At 38.8% G+C, this 18,325-nt stretch overlaps 5 protein-coding genes across 8 annotated transcripts; 2 read left to right on the forward strand and 3 right to left on the reverse strand.

The window, feature by feature from the left end:
- Nucleotides 74–2,191, forward strand: LOC104791015 (rac-like GTP-binding protein ARAC8). Of its 2 annotated transcripts, none has more exons than XM_010516813.2 (8): nt 74–274; nt 663–750; nt 953–1,062; nt 1,148–1,211; nt 1,297–1,376; nt 1,470–1,535; nt 1,635–1,738; nt 1,900–2,191. In XM_010516813.2, exons 1-8 carry the CDS (start codon nt 170–172, stop codon nt 1,922–1,924), a joined length of 642 nt encoding a protein of 213 aa, XP_010515115.1. In that variant the 5' UTR covers nt 74–169; the 3' UTR covers nt 1,925–2,191. The 2 variants fall into 2 exon arrangements, with proteins under 2 accessions (XP_010515115.1, XP_010515117.1); XM_010516815.2 differs by having other exon boundaries at nt 77–274; nt 1,312–1,376.
- LOC109124819 lies at nt 2,286–8,607 on the reverse strand. 3 transcript variants are annotated; one of them, XR_002038616.1, is made up of 5 exons: nt 8,011–8,607; nt 7,345–7,719; nt 2,921–7,252; nt 2,748–2,824; nt 2,286–2,666 (listed from the first exon to the last, which is right to left on the reverse strand). XR_002038616.1 is itself a non-coding variant. In XM_010516816.2 (4 exons), exons 1-3 carry the CDS (start codon nt 8,146–8,148, stop codon nt 2,954–2,956), a joined length of 4,812 nt encoding a protein of 1,603 aa, XP_010515118.1. In that variant the 5' UTR covers nt 8,149–8,607; the 3' UTR covers nt 2,286–2,824; nt 2,921–2,953. The 3 variants fall into 3 exon arrangements, 2 of the variants coding, with proteins under 2 accessions (XP_010515118.1, XP_010515119.1); XM_010516816.2 differs by having other exon boundaries at nt 2,286–2,824; XM_010516817.2 differs by having other exon boundaries at nt 2,286–2,824; nt 7,345–7,716; nt 8,011–8,606.
- LOC104791017 lies at nt 9,769–11,908 on the forward strand. The gene is made up of 4 exons (XM_019246739.1): nt 9,769–9,986; nt 10,095–10,161; nt 10,264–11,447; nt 11,654–11,908. The coding sequence occupies exons 1-3, from the start codon at nt 9,912–9,914 to the stop codon at nt 11,124–11,126; spliced, it is 1,005 nt and encodes a 334-aa protein (XP_019102284.1). The 5' UTR covers nt 9,769–9,911; the 3' UTR covers nt 11,127–11,447; nt 11,654–11,908.
- On the reverse strand, nt 11,963–14,312 carry LOC104791018 (protein EDS1B). Its single transcript, XM_010516819.2, has 3 exons — nt 13,915–14,312; nt 13,086–13,841; nt 11,963–12,985 (listed from the first exon to the last, which is right to left on the reverse strand). Exons 1-3 carry the CDS (start codon nt 14,230–14,232, stop codon nt 12,170–12,172), a joined length of 1,890 nt encoding a protein of 629 aa, XP_010515121.1. The 5' UTR covers nt 14,233–14,312; the 3' UTR covers nt 11,963–12,169.
- Nucleotides 15,469–17,556, reverse strand: LOC104791019 (two-component response regulator ARR5). Its single transcript, XM_010516820.2, has 5 exons — nt 17,233–17,556; nt 17,064–17,140; nt 16,891–16,968; nt 16,726–16,796; nt 15,469–15,956 (listed from the first exon to the last, which is right to left on the reverse strand). The coding sequence occupies exons 1-5, from the start codon at nt 17,450–17,452 to the stop codon at nt 15,782–15,784; spliced, it is 621 nt and encodes a 206-aa protein (XP_010515122.1). The 5' UTR covers nt 17,453–17,556; the 3' UTR covers nt 15,469–15,781.

Consider the following 18,325-nt stretch of genomic DNA (forward strand, 5'->3'; position numbering starts at 1 on the left):
ACTTTTGAAAGAAAAGAGGAAAAGAGAGAAAATAGGTTTTTTTTTAATAATTACTGCTAGACTTGGTTCAAAGTTAATAATAATCACTTCATTTATCTCTAGAGACTGACTCTGGGCCTAGGGGTGGGTTACGTTTCTCTCTCTCCTTCTCTCACGCTGTCTCTCTAGAATGGCTTCGAGTGCTTCAAAATTCATCAAATGTGTGACTGTTGGAGATGGTGCCGTTGGGAAAACTTGTATGCTCATCTGCTACACTAGCAACAAATTCCCTACTGTAAGCCCCTCATATCCTTTGTAATCGATCAGCAAAAATTCATCTCGCTTTCGTAGCTAATATCGTTCGATTTCCATCAAATTGTTCTTCTGGGCATCTCCAATTTTGTTACTTTTTTTTTTTTTTTGCAAAATCCTTCTCGGTATTATCAAATTTCAGCTCGTTCTTACGAGAACTTCATCAGGGTTTTTCAAAGTTAGCTCCTTTTTTAGGGATTTTGTATGAAAGATCCTTTATATATATAGATTTTGAAACTCTTACATTGTAAAGTTAGCATTTGTTTGCCTTTTTTTTTAACCAGTGTGTGTTTCCTCATAGTGCTCTTACTCTACTGCTATATATGTATCTATTGAAGTTAAAGATGAGCTGAGTTGTTGAAATGTATCAGGACTATATACCAACAGTTTTTGACAATTTTAGTGCCAATGTTGTGGTTGAAGGCATCACTGTCAACTTAGGCCTTTGGGACACTGCCGGTAAGTATCATTTTTTTGTATCCCTCTCTTCAATAACTAAGTCACCAATATTTATGTAGTAGTTCTAATCATCGTCGCCATTTCTAACAACTAGCAAGATAGCTTTCGATTTGAGGTCCTTGGATAGAGATATTTGTAGTGCGCTAAAGATTGGTGACTTTTTAGAGTTTTGGATTTATGGGTTATCCTTTCATGTTTGCAGGGCAAGAAGACTATAACAGACTAAGGCCTTTGAGTTACAGAGGAGCAGATGTTTTTGTGTTGGCTTTCTCATTGATCAGCCAAGCTAGCTACGAGAATGTTTTCAAAAAGGTTTGTGATTCCTTCTTTCTCTTATTGGGTAAACAAATAATGAAATGTGATTTTCTGATGTTTGTCAAGTATTTATTTTGGTCAGTGGATCCCTGAACTCCAGCACTTTGCACCAGGAGTCCCCATTGTACTTGTTGGTACTAAAATGGGTAAGATAGCTATAAGAGTGGAACCAACATATTCCCTTCTGTAGTGCTTGAAAATGACTTTTAGTATGTGTAGTGTATCTTACAATGTTCCGATATATAGATCTTCGTGAAGATAAACATTATTTGTCTGATCATCCTGGACTGTCCCCGGTAACTACATCACAGGTGTGGTTTTTCAACCTGTAGAAATCGTAACCAATGTTGACCCTCTCTTCTGCTTGGTTTTTTTTTAATGATATAAGCATCCATGTGTGACAGGGAGAGGAACTCCGCAAGCATATTGGAGCGACGTATTACATTGAATGCAGCTCAAAAACTCAACAGGTGCAGCTGCATGTGTGTTAGGAATCATTCATGTTAGTTTACTCTTTTACTTGAACAAATATGACAAATATACTTTTCTTTGGTCTATGGTTTTTGTAGAATGTGAAAGCCGTATTTGATGCTGCTATCAAAGTGGTAATCAAACCAGTGGTGAAACCAAAGGAAAAGAAGAAGAAGCAAAAGCAGCACAATGGATGTCTCTCGTAAGTTGGAATAATCTTCACTTTAGAATGTATATGATGTAGAAACTGTAGAATTTGGTTATGCAAAAACTCACCTTTAGCTTCGTACAGTTTTTCTTATGTTTTATGTAAAGTCTCTCATAGTCATTAACGATTGTAGATTGGCTTTCTTTCTTTGGCAGCCACGTTCTTTGCGGGAAACACTGATGAATGATGATGACTCAACTCCTGATGGATCGTTCACTTCTTTTTTCTTTCTTTCTAAAAGTCCATTATTGTTGTTCTGACAAGTCAGAATATACATAGAGTTGGCAGAGATGAAGCATCAATTCGATAGAAGCTTCTTCGGTTTTTGTTTGTATATGTGCCGTGATGTTTTGTTTGTTTCGAGTTTGGTTATAGAATTGTTTTAGCCATTATGTAGCCGAAGACCCCATTAAGAATATAGAGAAGAGCTTGGTTAAAACCAAATCATTCTAGTTCGCAGCTTCTTACTTGCTTCTTTCGAAGAAGGTTGAATCCTTTAAATTGATTAGGTCTTATTATGAATGCGAGACCAATAGACAAAAGCGTGACAAAGAAGCATGTAAATTTCAAACAGAACTAGCACAAGTAATAAATCTACAAACTGAAAAGAGAAGAAAAAGAAGTAACTAATCTTGTTGTGTCTATAATACAATCCCACCACCTAACGCAGAACATTGCCAAAGACTTGTATGATCACAAGTTAAAACACACATTTGTTATATCTCATCTCTCTACTCTTTTATACCGGTGTATAGAGATACACACATGCATGTTAAAAAGAGAATGACCAAGAAGTGTGTTTCACCTTTTCAAACAATTTGTGGGCAGGAGGTAATGCGGGTCTCTCGCTGAGAACCTTGTTGATGACTCTTTCTGAAAGAGAATGGCCACGCAAGTGAATTTGGGAATATTTTCGGAAGATCTACATGATGATGAAACCAAGAGGTCAGGTTTTGTGTTCTTAAAAAGGTTGAGACCACTGCGAAGTCGCAAATTGACTCACCCATTCCTCATCTTAAACAGAGCAGGCCAGCCAATGAAGCCTTGTGGCATCACAACAATCAGTCCATCTCGTAGTAACTACAGTAAAAAAAGAAAAGTAACTGGAACGTTAGCAAGAGCGAAATAATAAGTGCGGTCACGAAACAGTAAGATTTGTGGATTTCGAGGGCTTACAAGCTCATGTGGCCTACTGAGATTCTGCGCTTGTTATTGCCAAGAGGACTGCCTATATCCATCCCATCCTCCTTCCGGTTCTTTCCTCTTCAGAACACCACCTGACATTTGATACATTCTTGCTTGATCCTCCTTCAATGGTAATGAAGCAGATGAGGATAATTGCCTTGCCACAAGTGATGATTCATCTCTTCCCTCCGTTTCAAGACCCCCAGGACCAGAATTTAAGTCAAGTCCTGACCTAAACCATTTCGCGCTATTGTCCAAAACTCCGCCATTGCTACCACCATTTGGGAGGCCAACGATATAAGGTCTTGGGTAATTAGACGGAACTGGAACTCCAGGACCCAATATCTGAGAGTTGACACCAGGGAAGCAAGCTCTCCCACTTGAAGAAGAATCCATCTGTGCTGTAGAGGCACCAGAGAAATTTGTTGAGGAAATGGGGAAGCTGTTTCCAAAAGGAAAGACAGGATACTGGAACGTTGTGGACGGAAAGGGCATGGCTGGAGATGACGACAAAACCGGACCCCTGTACCCTTCAGGGTTAAATGAGGAAACACTAGTTGTAGGACCCAACATTCTCTGTGGTCCACGATTGGCAATCATTGGAAAAGGCTGATCACCTCTCTCAGGCATAATCGGAGGAATGCTCACTGCTGAATAAGCATTAGCAGCAGGAAACCAAGATGAGAAATTAGCCATATTTTCACCATTCACTCGTATTCCAGAGAGAGATGGATGTGATGGCAAGCCACTTCGTGAATGTTGATTTAGAACCATAGATGACTCAACAGCCGAATCATCACCTGCAGGTCCATCATTTAAATCGAAATCTCTACGACCACCAGTCGATGATAATTTAACCTGCTGAAAAGATGACTCTGGCCGATGACTACTGCTCATTGTGTAGTTGTTCATATCAGTTGAATCATCAACTTTGTTTAGATCAAGATCAAGGCCCCCAGAAGAATGATCAAGCGCTGAACCCATGACCCCAGAACGTACTCGGTCAAAACTATTGGTGATACCAGATGTACAATTTGTGGCATTTCCAGATCTTTGAGAAGCCAAATCTTCAAGGACTCTCTCATCAGGTACATTCAAGTCAAAATCCAAAAACGTCCTTGTCTGTTTGCCAGCAGATGTAGAAGCATCAGATGTAGAGGTGTTGTTAATGCTCAGTAACACATCCTGAGCTTTTCTTGGCTCAGCTGGGCGGAAGGCACTAGTGGCAGCAGATCCTCTCCAACCAACAGCCCCTTTATTTCTCAACAGATCGTCAGGTGGAACAAACGGACCTTTTGCAGCAGCAGCAACAGTAATGGATGCAGGAAATCCACTAGATATAGGAGCCACCGGCAACGGTAAGGTATTAACTGGTTGTAGAGGAGTTGGCGTCAAAAATACAGATCCAGAAAAGTTATTTGAATCCCCCTGTTTTGCATCGTCTCCATCAAAACCTTCATTTAGATCAAACTCAACTCTGGCATCCATCTCTGATCCAGCTGAAGCTGCGGCGGAAACGGAAGTAGCATCTCTGGCAGCAGACGTACACTCCTCTGCTTCATCTCCATCAGCATCACTGGTTTTAGGCCCGTTCGGTCTCTTAAGATCCTCTGCATCTTTCGGTGATACTCCTGGAGTAGCTCTTAACCCTGAGCACCGTTCCTTTACTTCAATATTTTCTTGCTTCCCCTCCACAGGCTCAACTTTACCTTTAGTTACAGATGAGTCCAAACCAGCTGCGGCATCCTTTATAGCAGCCCCAGAAGCATCACAATCCTGCTTAATTTTCTTTATATCTTTTTGGTCTATCTGATTAACTGCCATATTATTGACCGTTTCAGTTCCAAGTCTATCAGTGCTTACTGCATCCATACCCCTTGAAATCCCAGGAGAGACTGGTACATCTTCCACTTTTTTAACTAGCTCAGAACTCAACACCGTTGGGGGTTTCTCTACTTTCTTATCATCATCAACACCGACAAAGGGAGCGTGTTCAACAGCCACAGAATCTACCTTTTGACTAATATCTCTACATTCAGCTATCATTGTGCTTGCTACTCTTTTCGTTGAGTCTGATGAGTTATCTGCCTCTGATTTAACATCAGCTTTCCTATCCTTTACTTCCACAGAATCACTATCATCCAAAATCTTTTCCTTGATGGCGTTTGTGGGTAAAGCAGGAGAAGCAACGACATCATCTGAATTGTCATTGCTCTCTAGGCGCTGATCCACCAACCTTTGTAGATCTTCGGTCTCTGAATTTGAGCTCTTATCAAGATCTCCAGTCTTAGATTCATTTTTTATCTCTGACTCCACCAACGGTGTGCCACTACTGCTAACATGTTGCTCACCTTGATGTTGCTCGTGCGGCAAACCATCCGAAGTAATTAGCTTTGCATCGTTCCCTACAGTAGAATTTTCATTCATCAAGGAATTTGATGGCTGAGATACCGGGGGTGATGCGACAGGCGATTTAGACATCTCATCAGCAGCTACACTAGCAAGAAGATTCATTCCAACATCATCTGAACCAGCCAAAGAGGCATTTGTCTCGGAGTATCTGACACAACTTTCAATCAAAGCATTCATTGAACTGAGTGTTCCGCCATGCCTTTCTCCAGATTTGAACTCATTTCCTAAGGAAGATGTGCCTTTAACATTTCCAGCTCCTTTATCAGAATCTTTAGGAGCCCTGCCGCGGTCATCACCAGCAACAAGTGGTGAACCAGCTGCCTCTTGCGAGATATCTTTTAATTCATTGCTTTGCCAAGACTCCGCATTCAAGACAGAGCTCACATTAGGTCGATAAGAATGATTTTTTTCTCTCACATTATTTTCACAGAGTTCCTGCTTCACCGCATGCAAAGGAGAAGAAGCTCGGCTATTCACCGGAGCAGGGTCCTCCAAAGAGCCTCCACTCACACTTTGAGCAGGGCTGCGACCCCGATTTGGCAGCTTAACAATCAATTTATTACTGCAACCCTCAGTCAGAGGAACCTCAAGAATCTTTTCAGATGTCAAACTTGATTGAGAAATTTTCTCAGAAGGGACATTCCTTTGTGATGAGAAGGTTCGATTTAAACCAACTTCCCTAGGGGAAGCTGACGAAGATGATACTTGAAACACATTGTTTGATTTCCGATGCCTTGAAGAGCCACTGGAGCACTTCTTCACAGTTGAACCAGCAGTTGAGCTCCTTGCATCCTCTTTTCCAGATAAATTGCCTGTTTTAGCATGCTCGCTCGAGCAAGACTGGCTATTATTGTGGGACTGACTGGAGCTGCTACTTTTCTCATCCTTTACTGCAGCTAGGACTTCAGATACACCACCAGCACCAGCATTTCGATGCTGTCCATCTTTAGAAACAGTACCACCTGATCCCGGAGATGGGGCTGATCTCGTAGAGCCTGGCGACGTGGCTACACACTTCAGGTTGCTTTCCACCTGTTGTTTGACCGAGACTAACTTAGAAGCATGTAGATGTGATGATGATGTCTTGTTTCCCTCCGCGGAACCACCTGAATGTCTTCCCCCATGAGTCACTCTTCCACTTCCAGGCCAAGATACACCTTGGTTGGATCCAGACTTCGCATCCATTTCTGCCTCAACTCGTTTCTTCCATGTGTCGACCAAGCTCCTTGCTTTTTTCCCAATCTCTGAATTTTTATGTGACCTTAGATGATTAACAGACTTTCCAATGTTACAAGTCTGAAGTGCATTGAGATTCACAGGTAGCTTGTCAAGAGCGCGAAGTAAGACTAGGAGGAAATCGTCTACTAGCCTATCACCGTCTTTGGGACTCCCCCCATCCCCAACTTTCCCTTTATGAACTTCCTGCAGCCACTCATCAAACACGGGTAATCCCCTGAGCTGGACAAAACGACTAAGGCAATCAAACTTGTCTGTTGCCGCTACAACCCCTGCAAGAATCGCACGGCCAACTAAGTCTATTTTCTTCTCATTCCTCTCAGGCAGCATAAGCTGCACCAATTTTTCAACTCCTTCAGAATCCACCAGACCACCTTTCTCCGTAAATTTTGAAATCTCAGACTTTAAACCGCTTTCTGTTCTGAGAGGACCGGAACCACTGTCATCTACCCGGGAAGAACGTTCACGTTTAACAGACTCGGAACCATGATCCATACGCTCTCTTTTCCTTCCCTTACCCTGAGAGAGAAAAGAGTTGTTATTCTGGATGCCATCTTTCGCTTGTGATGTTGTTGGACTATTCATGGACTTGGGAGAACGACCACCCTGCTGTAATGTTGTATGCATTTCTGAACGAGTCTTACACAATAACTTGTCTACTTCTAGTTGTCGATCCTGCAAAGTGAAAAAAAAAATGCCTTAGTTACCAGAGAAGATCAAAAATCCAAACAGAAGAAGGCAGTTTGGTGGATGAATTATAATCTCACATCAATATAGTCTTGATCAGTCAGCCACCATAAGCGCTCGTTTGTAACGTCGTAAACTCGCCGACAGACAAACGAGCAGATACCAGAAGGGAGTTCAACACCTCTTGGAAGGAAGGAAACTTTACAAGGATGTAGTAAGGAAGCAGCAGGTATATTATCCTCGTGAAAGGAATAAAAGAGTTCGTTGGGCTCAGCCTCAAGAAGGATGCCTTTGCCAAGTTTTAATTCCGTTGGTCGATAAAGCCAATTAACACCCAACTTCAACTTATCTTCTTTCTCAGCAATGATCAAGCGAATTATCCCAATGAACGGTGGACAATCCTGTGGTGGCTTAAAAAGAGCACAGTCACCAACACTAATTTTGCGCCCGTCCTGCTAGTGACAGCAAAACACAAATCAAAACTATAAGTCGAAGAGCCAACCAAAAAAAAAAAACACCAAAGGTGTAAAATTAAATAAGGAGCCCTAAATCACTAGACTGATGTGATCAATTCTTTGTTCAATCAGGCTAGAAACTGATAAAGAGAAGAAAAAACACTCATTTCCTCGAATCCATCACTAGAATCCTAAACTACAATCAAAATTTCAACACTCAGGGCAAAAACCCATCCACCAAAACACGAAAATGAGCGGCTGGTAAAGAATCGAAATCGAATTGGAATTTACCTTAGAAAACGAGGTAGATGAAGATAAGGACAAACAAGAAGAACCACCACCTTCCACAGACGCAATTACACGCGAGGAAGATATCAACATGTGCCGACGACGACTTTTGTGCCTCCGCTCACAAACCCTCCCATGCATAGCCTTCTATCATCTTCTCCTTCGAACAACATCAATACACAACTCTCCTTCCTCAGCCGAACAAAATCCTCAAAATTTCCCTTATCCCCAGACTAAAATATTCGATTACCTTTAGATCCACAGCAAAAAAACCCCACCGGCGACACAGAGAAATTAAAAACAAAACCCTAATTTCGCGACGAAATGGATCAAATCTCTAGGGTTTTTTTTTTCTTCAATTCCCGATCCGAACACAACAACACAGATCCAAAAACAAACAGCAGCAACCAAGCGAGTAATCGAATCAGCTCCTTGTTACGATCCAGCTATACGGATTTTTTTTCCTTTTCGCGAAATCGCGTAAGCGAACAAAACACCAGCAAAATAAATCGAAGAGAGAGAGAGAGAGAGACGGGGCGAAAAGAGGAAAGGTGACTTGGGAGAGTTCGGGCGGATCGGGTCGGGTTAGAGAGAGGGGGGGAGGAGTTGTGGAAAGGGGCAAAGATAACGTGACAGCGCGGTGACTTAAATGATAAAACAATATGTGCGTGACGTCATCTCCAATCTTTTTCAGGTGACATAGGGACTGGAGAGATTAAGAGGTGGGTGAGTGACGGACGGTTTGACCACGTTTCCTTAGTCCTTTGACTTTATTTCTCTGTTTTTAAAAAATAAAAATTGATCCTAGGCAAATCGGTTTGCAGAACCGGAATAAACCAAGAAAAAAGTATCATAGACATTTTTCTGTTCGATTAAATTTCTTCTCAATCCGGTTTTAAGGCATTGTATATTATGGATGGATAATGTATACTGTTGTGTTATAATAGTACGGTGATCACTAATTTATCGGTACAACTTGGTTAGTTAATGTCTCAACCACTCATAATCATTTCTCAACTGCACATAAATTAGACAACATAGATAGATTTTGATTTGTGTGTTTGTAATCTTAGTGCTAAAAGATGTAGTTTGTTCGAAGTATAATAATGTATTAACAGGTATCGGCAAAATATTAGTAAATATTATTTTTACTCATTTTTTGTATCGTTATTATAAATCAGTAATTAACTAATTATTACATATTCCTTAATATTAAAATCGGCAATTGAATCCACAAAAACGAATAACATATTTGTAATTCATGATCTAATAAGTACACTAATCCAGAAACCATCCCAATCACCCTAAGAGGTTAAGACTAATTTGTTAATATGATTGATATGTTACTTAAGACCAACAGATGGAATATATAATTTATATGTTTTCCCTTAATTGAAGTCTCGTTTAAACATCACTTTCATTAGACAAACAAAACACAGAGTTGCAATTACAAAGAAATATTACCGAGGACACCAACCTTTATTTTGCTCTATATCATTACTTTATAAGTGTCACAATCAAAGATTATGCATGTCGCTCTATATATAGATAGGAAACTACTCATAAGATTTCTCACACGTGCGTAGCTAACACAATTCCAAAAACACCCTTACGTTAACGCGTGTACAAAAGTCAAAACGAAGGGTACTTTAGTCACGAGGAAAGTTCTGAGCGGAGAAGAGGAGTTTCCGTTATCCCCTTATATTTTATCTCTCTTTCTTTCTCTTCTTACAGACACAACCAACAAAGAAATAAAAAAATCGCACGTTTCTTCTCTCTCTCTCTCTCTCTCGCGAACAAATCTGAATTTAGGGTTTTTGAGAAATCTTCATTTTGTGATTTTACGTAAATTCTTGTTGTTTGATTTTGAGGTTTCGGAATCCAAATCATCTGTGAAAATCACCATGATTTCTGATTCGATCACCAACGCTTCTGCTACTGCAGCTCCTAGCGCTAGGGATTTCGGAAAAAAGAAACGGGTATGTTTCTTTTAAATGTAAAATTCTTTGAATCTTTCCTCAAATATCATTTCTATCTTCAAATTTGAATCTTTGTACTTCGGGGTTTGCATTTTTTTGGGTTTGCAGACGAACAGGTCGGCGAAATTGAAACAGAGCAAGCTAGGTCTTCGTCGTGAGCAATGGCTTTCTCAAGGTAACTAATTATCATTAATTCAAAAAAAAAAAAGATCTAATCTTTTACATGGTTGGCTTTAGCTTCTTGTAATTTGATTTGGGTTTTTTTTTTTTTAATTAGTTGCGATGATTAATAACAAAGGGGATAAGGAGGAAACAGATTCCAATCGAAGAATTAGGATTGAGAAGCCTGTTCAGAGAGATCGTCCGGTTGAGAATTTTGATGTGCAGGGTAGAGATAGAGAAGAAGAGAATCATAACAGTGGAACACAGCATCGTCATGAGAGCTTTATTGAGTCGCTTTCTAATAGCCCTAACAGTATCCTCAGTGGCATGAATTCGATTCCTAATTTTAGCAGCAGTAGCAGCAGTGGAAGTGGTGGCTCTTGCTCTGGTAATATAACAGAAGAAGAGGATGATGCTGATGATTGTTTGGATGATTGGGAGGCTATTGCTGACGCTTTAGCAGCTGATGATGAGAAGAAGCATGAGAAAGAGAATCATCTTGAGTCTTGTGAAGAGGGTGAGAGTATCATCAAGCAATCAGCTTTGCCAAGGGATGGATCTGATGTGGCTGTAAGGGATGCAAAAGAGAACCCGGATTGTTCGAGAACAATGTCAAGGAAGCAAAAGAGTAACCAGGCGTGGAGGCCAGATGATAAGCTCCGTCCTCAGGGTCTGCCTAATTTGGAAAAGCAGCGTAGTTTTCCAGTTATGAATTTGCATTTTAGTTCTGTGACAGTGCCATCTTCTTGCCCCATTTGTTACGAAGATCTGGACTTGACGGATTCTAACTTCTTACCATGTCCTTGTGGGTTCCGGCTTTGTCTTTTCTGCCACAAGACGATTTGCGATGGAGATGGGCGTTGTCCTGGTTGCAGAAAGCCATATGAAAGGAATACTATCAAGGTTGAGGCTAGTGTTCAAGGTGGTGGTCTGACTATTCGGCTTGCTCGTTCGTCTAGCATGTTTTGCAGGTCATGAAGGAAAAGGATGGGGCGTTTCTCCGGCCTGTGTCTGTTTGTTTTCTCTTCTTCTTCTTATTTTCCTCGCATGTTACTACGTTTTTCACCTGTCTTTAAAACTCTTTAGATATGGGTATAGGATTTGTCTTTTGGCAACTGAGAACTATGTTCTATGTTCTTCTATGTCAATGACTCTTCTTCGTCTAAAACATGTGGTGGTGGTTATGTAGAGTTGTGTGTGAGTACATAAGGTGGTACACGGATTTCAAATACATGAAGTTGCAATAAGTCTCTTTCTCATTGCCTCCGAGAACCCTTGCTTATCTGTAATATTCTAAAGGTATCATTTTATACCTTCTGTTATTTTAAAGTGGACCATAAATGTTATATCTTCCTACTTGATTCTTTGTTGAGCGACTGAAGACAGCTGCCTGAAAGTCAAGTTTGGTTATATAAAATTGACATCCGGCTCTATTAAAAAGAGAAAGAGATGAAGATTATTTCTATGCTCTGATTCTGTTTTTAATTACTTTACTTCCTCCTCAGCTATATGGTATGCATCCTTGAGTTGATTATATCGATGCTGGATTCTGGTGGTACGCAAATCTTACAGGAATTTATTTGGTTATGTTGTAGCTAGAACTTGGAGCGTTTGCACAGCCAATTGTTTAGAGGTTAGCAACGATTTAATTAATTTGAGTAACCTCAGGCTCCATTCTGATGACATTCTGGTCCTCTTTCATTGTATATCTCCCTACTGTCAACGCTAAAAAAGATTGTTTTTGTTGCTGGTTCATGCTATTTGAGATGGCTTTAGGCTTTAGAGTAATGTATTTATTTTTAAGATCATTGTAAAGTGGAAACCAAATTTGGCATTAGAATAGAGAACTATGACAGTACTTCACAATGATCATAAAACATGTTTCTCATCCTAAGATCATCGTTAAGAGGAAACCAGATTGATAAACAATATAACAGAGTGCTATTACGTTTCTTATTGCACAAATGAAGAAGCCAGACTAGCCAGTGCTCCAATAGCTTAAATAATCGACCACCCAAGGTTCAGGTAGCTCTTGTTTCATCCATCATATGCCTTTGCAGCGGTGATTGGAATTTGTGACTCTCGGGAAGTGTAGTCCACCACTTTCTAAATGTCGAACCCTCCAGAAATATATCCTTATCATCTACTTCTCCTTCTGTGATCCATCCGTCAAGCAACCCTTCTAATGTCTTAACTCTTGCCTTAACTTCCTCATATGGCTTTCCCTTGAGTTCTTCGACCTCAGCCCAAAAGCATGATCCGCACTCTGATCCTGATATCTTTAGCATCTCTTGTATTTCTTCGGGTTGTAACCCTAAGTTAAGATCATTTACCTTGCTCCAAAGCACATCTTTTGCTAACTTGCCTGTTGCCTTCGATTTATAATGTTCGTACCCTCTCTGAGCGTATATGTAACGGCTTGGTCTTCCTCTTACCATGTACGGCCCTGTGTCTTCATTCTTCAAATGTCTATGGTAGTTTGAAATATCAAGAGGTTCAGTTAATCTGCGGTATCGAGTAGCTAAATTGATCCAGTCTTCCCTCCCCTCGAATCCATCTGGAAGATGATCTTTCTTCACCAAACCAAGCCCTTCGTCAAAAATACCGGCTAACTCCGCTCTCCTGACGTTTGCTTTGAAGTCATTCTCTTCATTTGAAACTTTGAAAGAATCGTAATACCCGTTTTTATGAGCTTGACACTTCGGCTTGTATTCAACCGTTATCCAATTTAGTCTATCAACAATTTTATCTTTTTTGGAATCTATCTTCTTCTGATTTTCTTCCCGTTGCTTCTCAGCCTCTAATGCAGCATGAATGCACTGTCTGGCTCTTGTGCTCTGCAAAAAAGGAAACATGAATGGTAGTATAAACAATTGCAAAAGCATGCAAGGATGGAGTTATGAAGCTGCACAAACTGAAAATAGAGTAAGATTTTACCACTCCAAGGTCATTGAGTGCAGAGCCTATAGAGTTTTCTCCATCCAGAAGCAGGTTATGTAGATTTAAATGATTAAGCAACTTAATCCCGATCGATTGTACCAGTCCCTCATAGCCATGGTGATCTGTAATGCTTCGAAATGGAATCAGAGACCATTCTTGTTCGTTGCTGCACTGAGAAGTGTAAAACAGCATTTGAAGAATGGCATCTGAGTTGTTCACAACAACCAATCTTTTCTCTGTAGAGAAGACAAAAGTGCCTACTGGTCTATAAGGACTTAGCTCAAGAAAACTAGAAAGAGTTTCTAGAAACGCTTGACCGTTTCCAATCAACTGATTGACAGCTAGGTAAGCAACAGTTGATGTGTCTCGCATCACCGTTTTGTAAAACTCTGTTATTTCCTCGTCGTCCTCTTGGGTTGAAGAAACTCTTGTAGGATCCAATTGGCCAAGAACACAAGGCAGTGTTTGCTCTATGGATGCCTTCCGAGCAAGCATAATCCGAGGGACAATATCGAATCTTGTGACAAAGTTCACGAAGAACCGGCTCCAGTTCTCTCTCCCAAGTGCGTGCTTGAAGATATAGTCACCAACCAAAGGAGCTCCAAATGTCACACAACGAGGCTCACGGAAAACACTCGGATTGCGTATCAAGTATTTCTCCAAATACCAAACTGTTGCTAATATTGCAGTTGCTCCTCCTGAAGAATGTCCTGTGAACACAATCACTTGTCCTCTATCAACCGCTCTTTGCACCTGAAGAAAGCAAGTTTCAGACACAGTCTTTTCGATTAAAACACATTTCAAGAATGTTTCTTTTTTTACTTACAGAAGCATGAAATGAGGTTCTTGGACCAATGATGAGTTCAAGATTCTTGAGGAAAGCTTCGTTAACAGTAGCGTCAACGTTGTTTCCGATGCTTCTCATACAAGGAAACTCAACACGCTTCATCTTGATTTCTCCAAATGGAGATTTATTACCCGTAGCGAACAAATCTTTCGCCGTGAAAGATGGTCGGAAGGCGAAAAACACGATTCCCCCTGCTTCTTCTTTGATAAAGGGCTCGGTTTGGTAAGCTCCCTTCGACACCATCCATGATTTGGTGATGATATCACCATTGATTCCCACAAGAGCTTCAAAGGCCATTTTAATCTAATCTCTTTTTTCTTTGTGGACTTTCTTCTCTCTTTCTCTTTTGAGTCGTCTTGCTTCTTTAGTCCTCTGTTAATTTATTACGGAGATGTAGACGTGAGTAATTACCCAAAATACCCATCGGAATATTTCAAAACAAATGTTTACTGTACTATTGGAGACCCATGACGAAAAGGAAGGAATCTTAGCCGTCCACGTGTCGGGTTTTTATGGATTTGTACATCCGACATGACTGGAGATTTTCGCAGAAACTTTCATAAAGAGACATAAACATTCACATTTTGTCGGAAAGTTTTACTCTGTTTGGTTTCTTGCTTGGAAACTTTTGCAGCTTGACTTCAGAGTCTTCGTCTCTTTTAATATAGGATCCATCTTTTGGTTTCAGACGTCACTCTCGGTTGAGATTTCGCAGTAACTCAAAGATATTCACTTTTGTCGGAAAACGATTTGTTGTTTTATTGCTTTTTTGGTTGAAGAATCTGTTCGCTTGGAGTTTAGTTTTTGTAGCTGGAGCCTGGAGGACTTGTTTGTTCCAGTTCTAATCGGAAGTAAACCGGTGCCGGATATCAAACCGGTTCGATTTCTCACAGCTGAAGATTAAACCGAATTAAACTACACCTTCTTGCCTTATCTGTTTCAGCAAAGATGCGTCCCATTCGACTTTTTTTTACTTGTTTCATCTGAGTTACATGAACCGGACTGTAATCAAATTTTATTCGGTTAGGTTTGGTTCTCTATATAGCAAAACAAATCTAACGTATGTACTTTTATTTGTTATATTAAAAAAATATATAACTGATTATAAGTTATATTTAAAATTCCCGTAGGGAAAATTTTAGTATTATAATCAATATTTTTAGCGAACATTTGGACTAAAATTTTAGTTTGGTTTGCTTAAACCGAATTTGCAGAACCTTATATGCTTTTCGGATAGAATGAAAGTCTAGGAGACTTGGGATTTTCTTGGTCTTCTCTTTATTTAAACCCAACTTGTGGAAAATTGAAATTTCTAAGAAAAGCCATCCAAAGTGGTCCAACGTTTAAAATAACTTTAACTTATCTTGCTGGACTTCAGGACTTGATTCACGTTGACAGCTTTATTTTAATTAGACAAAAGATTAGCTAAATCTTCGTGTACTAATCCATTCCTAATATCATTTTTTTAAGTTCTTTTGACATTTATAAATAATAGGAGTGTTCATATGTAAAACAACGCAATTTCCACGCAAGTGAAGACGAAAAAAGGAAGAGTCGTTCCTATTAAACTTCCAAAAATAACAACACCATTTTACATATCTCATAGTCATATGTAAAGAAAAAAAAAAGTATCTCTTCCTCTCTAATGAATCCCCCCCAGTCTACAATTTACATATCTATTTTGTGAAAACCCCATCTGTGTTACTCTTCTCAGTCGTCCTCATTCTCTCAGCTAAAGAAGCTGTGATGTGTCAAAAATTGTAAGCCGAAAGAATCAGGGACAAGCTTAAGTGTGTGTATGAATCCTTGAGCTTATAAAGATGATATCATGTGGACTATGATAAACTCAGATCTTTGCGCGTTTAAGCTGCGAGTATATATCATTAACTTCTAGCTCTCTCTTGTGCATCATATTCTTAAAAGCTCTTTCCTCAGCTTTCATTAAAGAATCTCTTAATCTCTTCACATCAGCCAATTTCACAGGCTTCAATAAGAAATCTTCAGCCCCTTCTTCAAGACATCTGAAAAATAAATTTTAAAAATAAATTATTAGTGATCCAATTCCATAAAGTTGTTTCTTCATAGCTTTTAGATGTAGAAGATGGCCAGCTCATATTTGATAATTATTAGACTTAATTTTGGTAAAAGAGGGTTGGTTCTTTACTAATAATAATAAACAAAAGCATGTGAGGTGTCTATCACGAGGATGAGATTTATAATGACCCTACCTAAGATTATGCAAAACGATTAAACAAACATATCATTATGGGGGACCTAACATGTCACCGCCTATAGAATCAAATCTCAATAGGAGATCTTGCTTAACTTATGAAGGGATTGTTCTTCTCTAAAAAAATTATGGCCACAAGAAACAATTTTATATTGTTTATTCTTCCTAAGATCCATTAGAAAATTTACAGATAAAAATAAAAAGGACCCACTAAAAATAAACACCAAAATCTCAGCTTGATCCAATCAAATTTACAACCACCACCATAGTTACCCCATGATGGTTAAAGTAATCATATAATACTAACTTTTTCTATCATAACAAATCTGATGATTATACAACAATTTAATTTAGTCAAAAACCATATCTCCTAACGGTATCCTTTTTCACAAATCCTAGATAAAGTGCGATTACTTAAAAGTTTCCTAAACAATACCCTCTAAATCTAATCACCCGAATCTCCTGAAGTTATAAATGCACAAAATCTATCAAGTTTACTATATTTGGTAAATTTTGCTCTTACATGATCATAATAATTAAGATAATATATGAAAATATACCTGTCGATCCGAGGCAAGATGTTCTCTGACGACATAATCACCACTGGTATTTCTCTGAAAATTGATGATTCCTGTACAAATTCAAAATTCATAAACAAGATTAGATCAAACTTCATTTTATTTGCCATATTATCAGATTTTTTTTTTATTTATAAGAAAACTTACTTTGATCTTCTTGAGTAGTTCATATCCAGTCATTCCGGGCATAGAGTAATCCGTCATTATCAAATTAATCTTCAGATCCTAAGAAAGTAAACAAAATCTTCAATACCAAATTTTGAATTTCATTCTCAAAACCAAAAAAAAAAAAAAAACACTAAGATGATCAGATCTATTACCTCAAATCCAACTGAACCATTCTCTCCATCTAAGCCAAGATACTGTAAAGCTCTTGTCGCACTATCGACCACAGTAACTGATGAGACAAAAACAAAACGTTAGTTTCTTGAAATCTAAAAAAAAAAACAGATTCCACAAAACAACCCAATTAACAACACCTTATTATACCTTTACAAGAAGAGACTCTTAGCAACCGCTCGATGAATTTACGATCAACCATGCTATCATCAACGGCAAGAACATGAAGAAGCTCCTGTGAAGATGTTAATGAAGAAGTGTCGTTGGAGATATCCAACATCTCTGGAAGTAAAACCTCAGCCATATCAACGAGAGAGAATAAACTTTGAGGATTTGAGGAAAAGGGTGTAGAGCGTTTTTGATATTGCATAGAGAGACGATGAAGGATTTGAGAGAAGGAGATAAAAATGGGATATATAAGGAAGAAAGAGAGGGAAAAAAAGAGAGGATATGATATGTAAAGGATTCTAAGAGATCTTTGCATATCTGTGGGATTTTGTCTGTCTGATAGCGCGTGGCAAATTATTAGTTTATTTCTGTTTTCCAAGAAAGTCATATTATTCAAATTTGGCAAAATAAAATAAAATCAAAGTCATAAAGTTTTTTAATTTATTAAATTGTTTTGTTGAGAATAGTCAAGTAATGGTGAGTGGTGAAATCATATGATATGATAATATTTGGGAAGGGAAATAAAATCATTTTTGGATGGGAAAAATCGTATCATGACGATCTCTCTCGATTATTGTTTCAGATCATGTGGCAACTTTTGATTTTTTTTTTCTTTTTTTTGGGGTGAATATTTTCGATACTTTCTTATTTTCTTGATTTTTTCAAGAAATGTACCCACAGAGAAGATTTGTATTTCAATCTAAAAATCTTTTGGAGATGTTAAATTAATGAACATTGTTGGAAAAGTTAGCTGACATGTGAAGGCCAGAGTCGAGTTTCATTTTCTAGCTAGCTTTTTAATTTCTAGTATAATATTGTAGATATGCTTTTGGGCGATTTTTTTAATGTTGATACAATCTGCTGTAATTGTGCAATCAGATCAAAAACCAAAATCCGTACGTATTTGTATTTTTAGAAAGAAAAATAAATCATTATTTCTCTACTTAGCTTGCTGTTTTTTTGTCCATTATAAGATTTTTTTTTTTTGACAAAGGTCCAGATATTATTCTCGTAAATACATGATCCTTGAAAGCATGAAACTGATGAGCTTAATAGTAAGTTTTCATGACAATAT

This window comes from Camelina sativa, chromosome 6 (assembly GCF_000633955.1).
Source record: "Camelina sativa cultivar DH55 chromosome 6, Cs, whole genome shotgun sequence".
Taxonomy (NCBI): domain Eukaryota; kingdom Viridiplantae; phylum Streptophyta; class Magnoliopsida; order Brassicales; family Brassicaceae; genus Camelina; species Camelina sativa.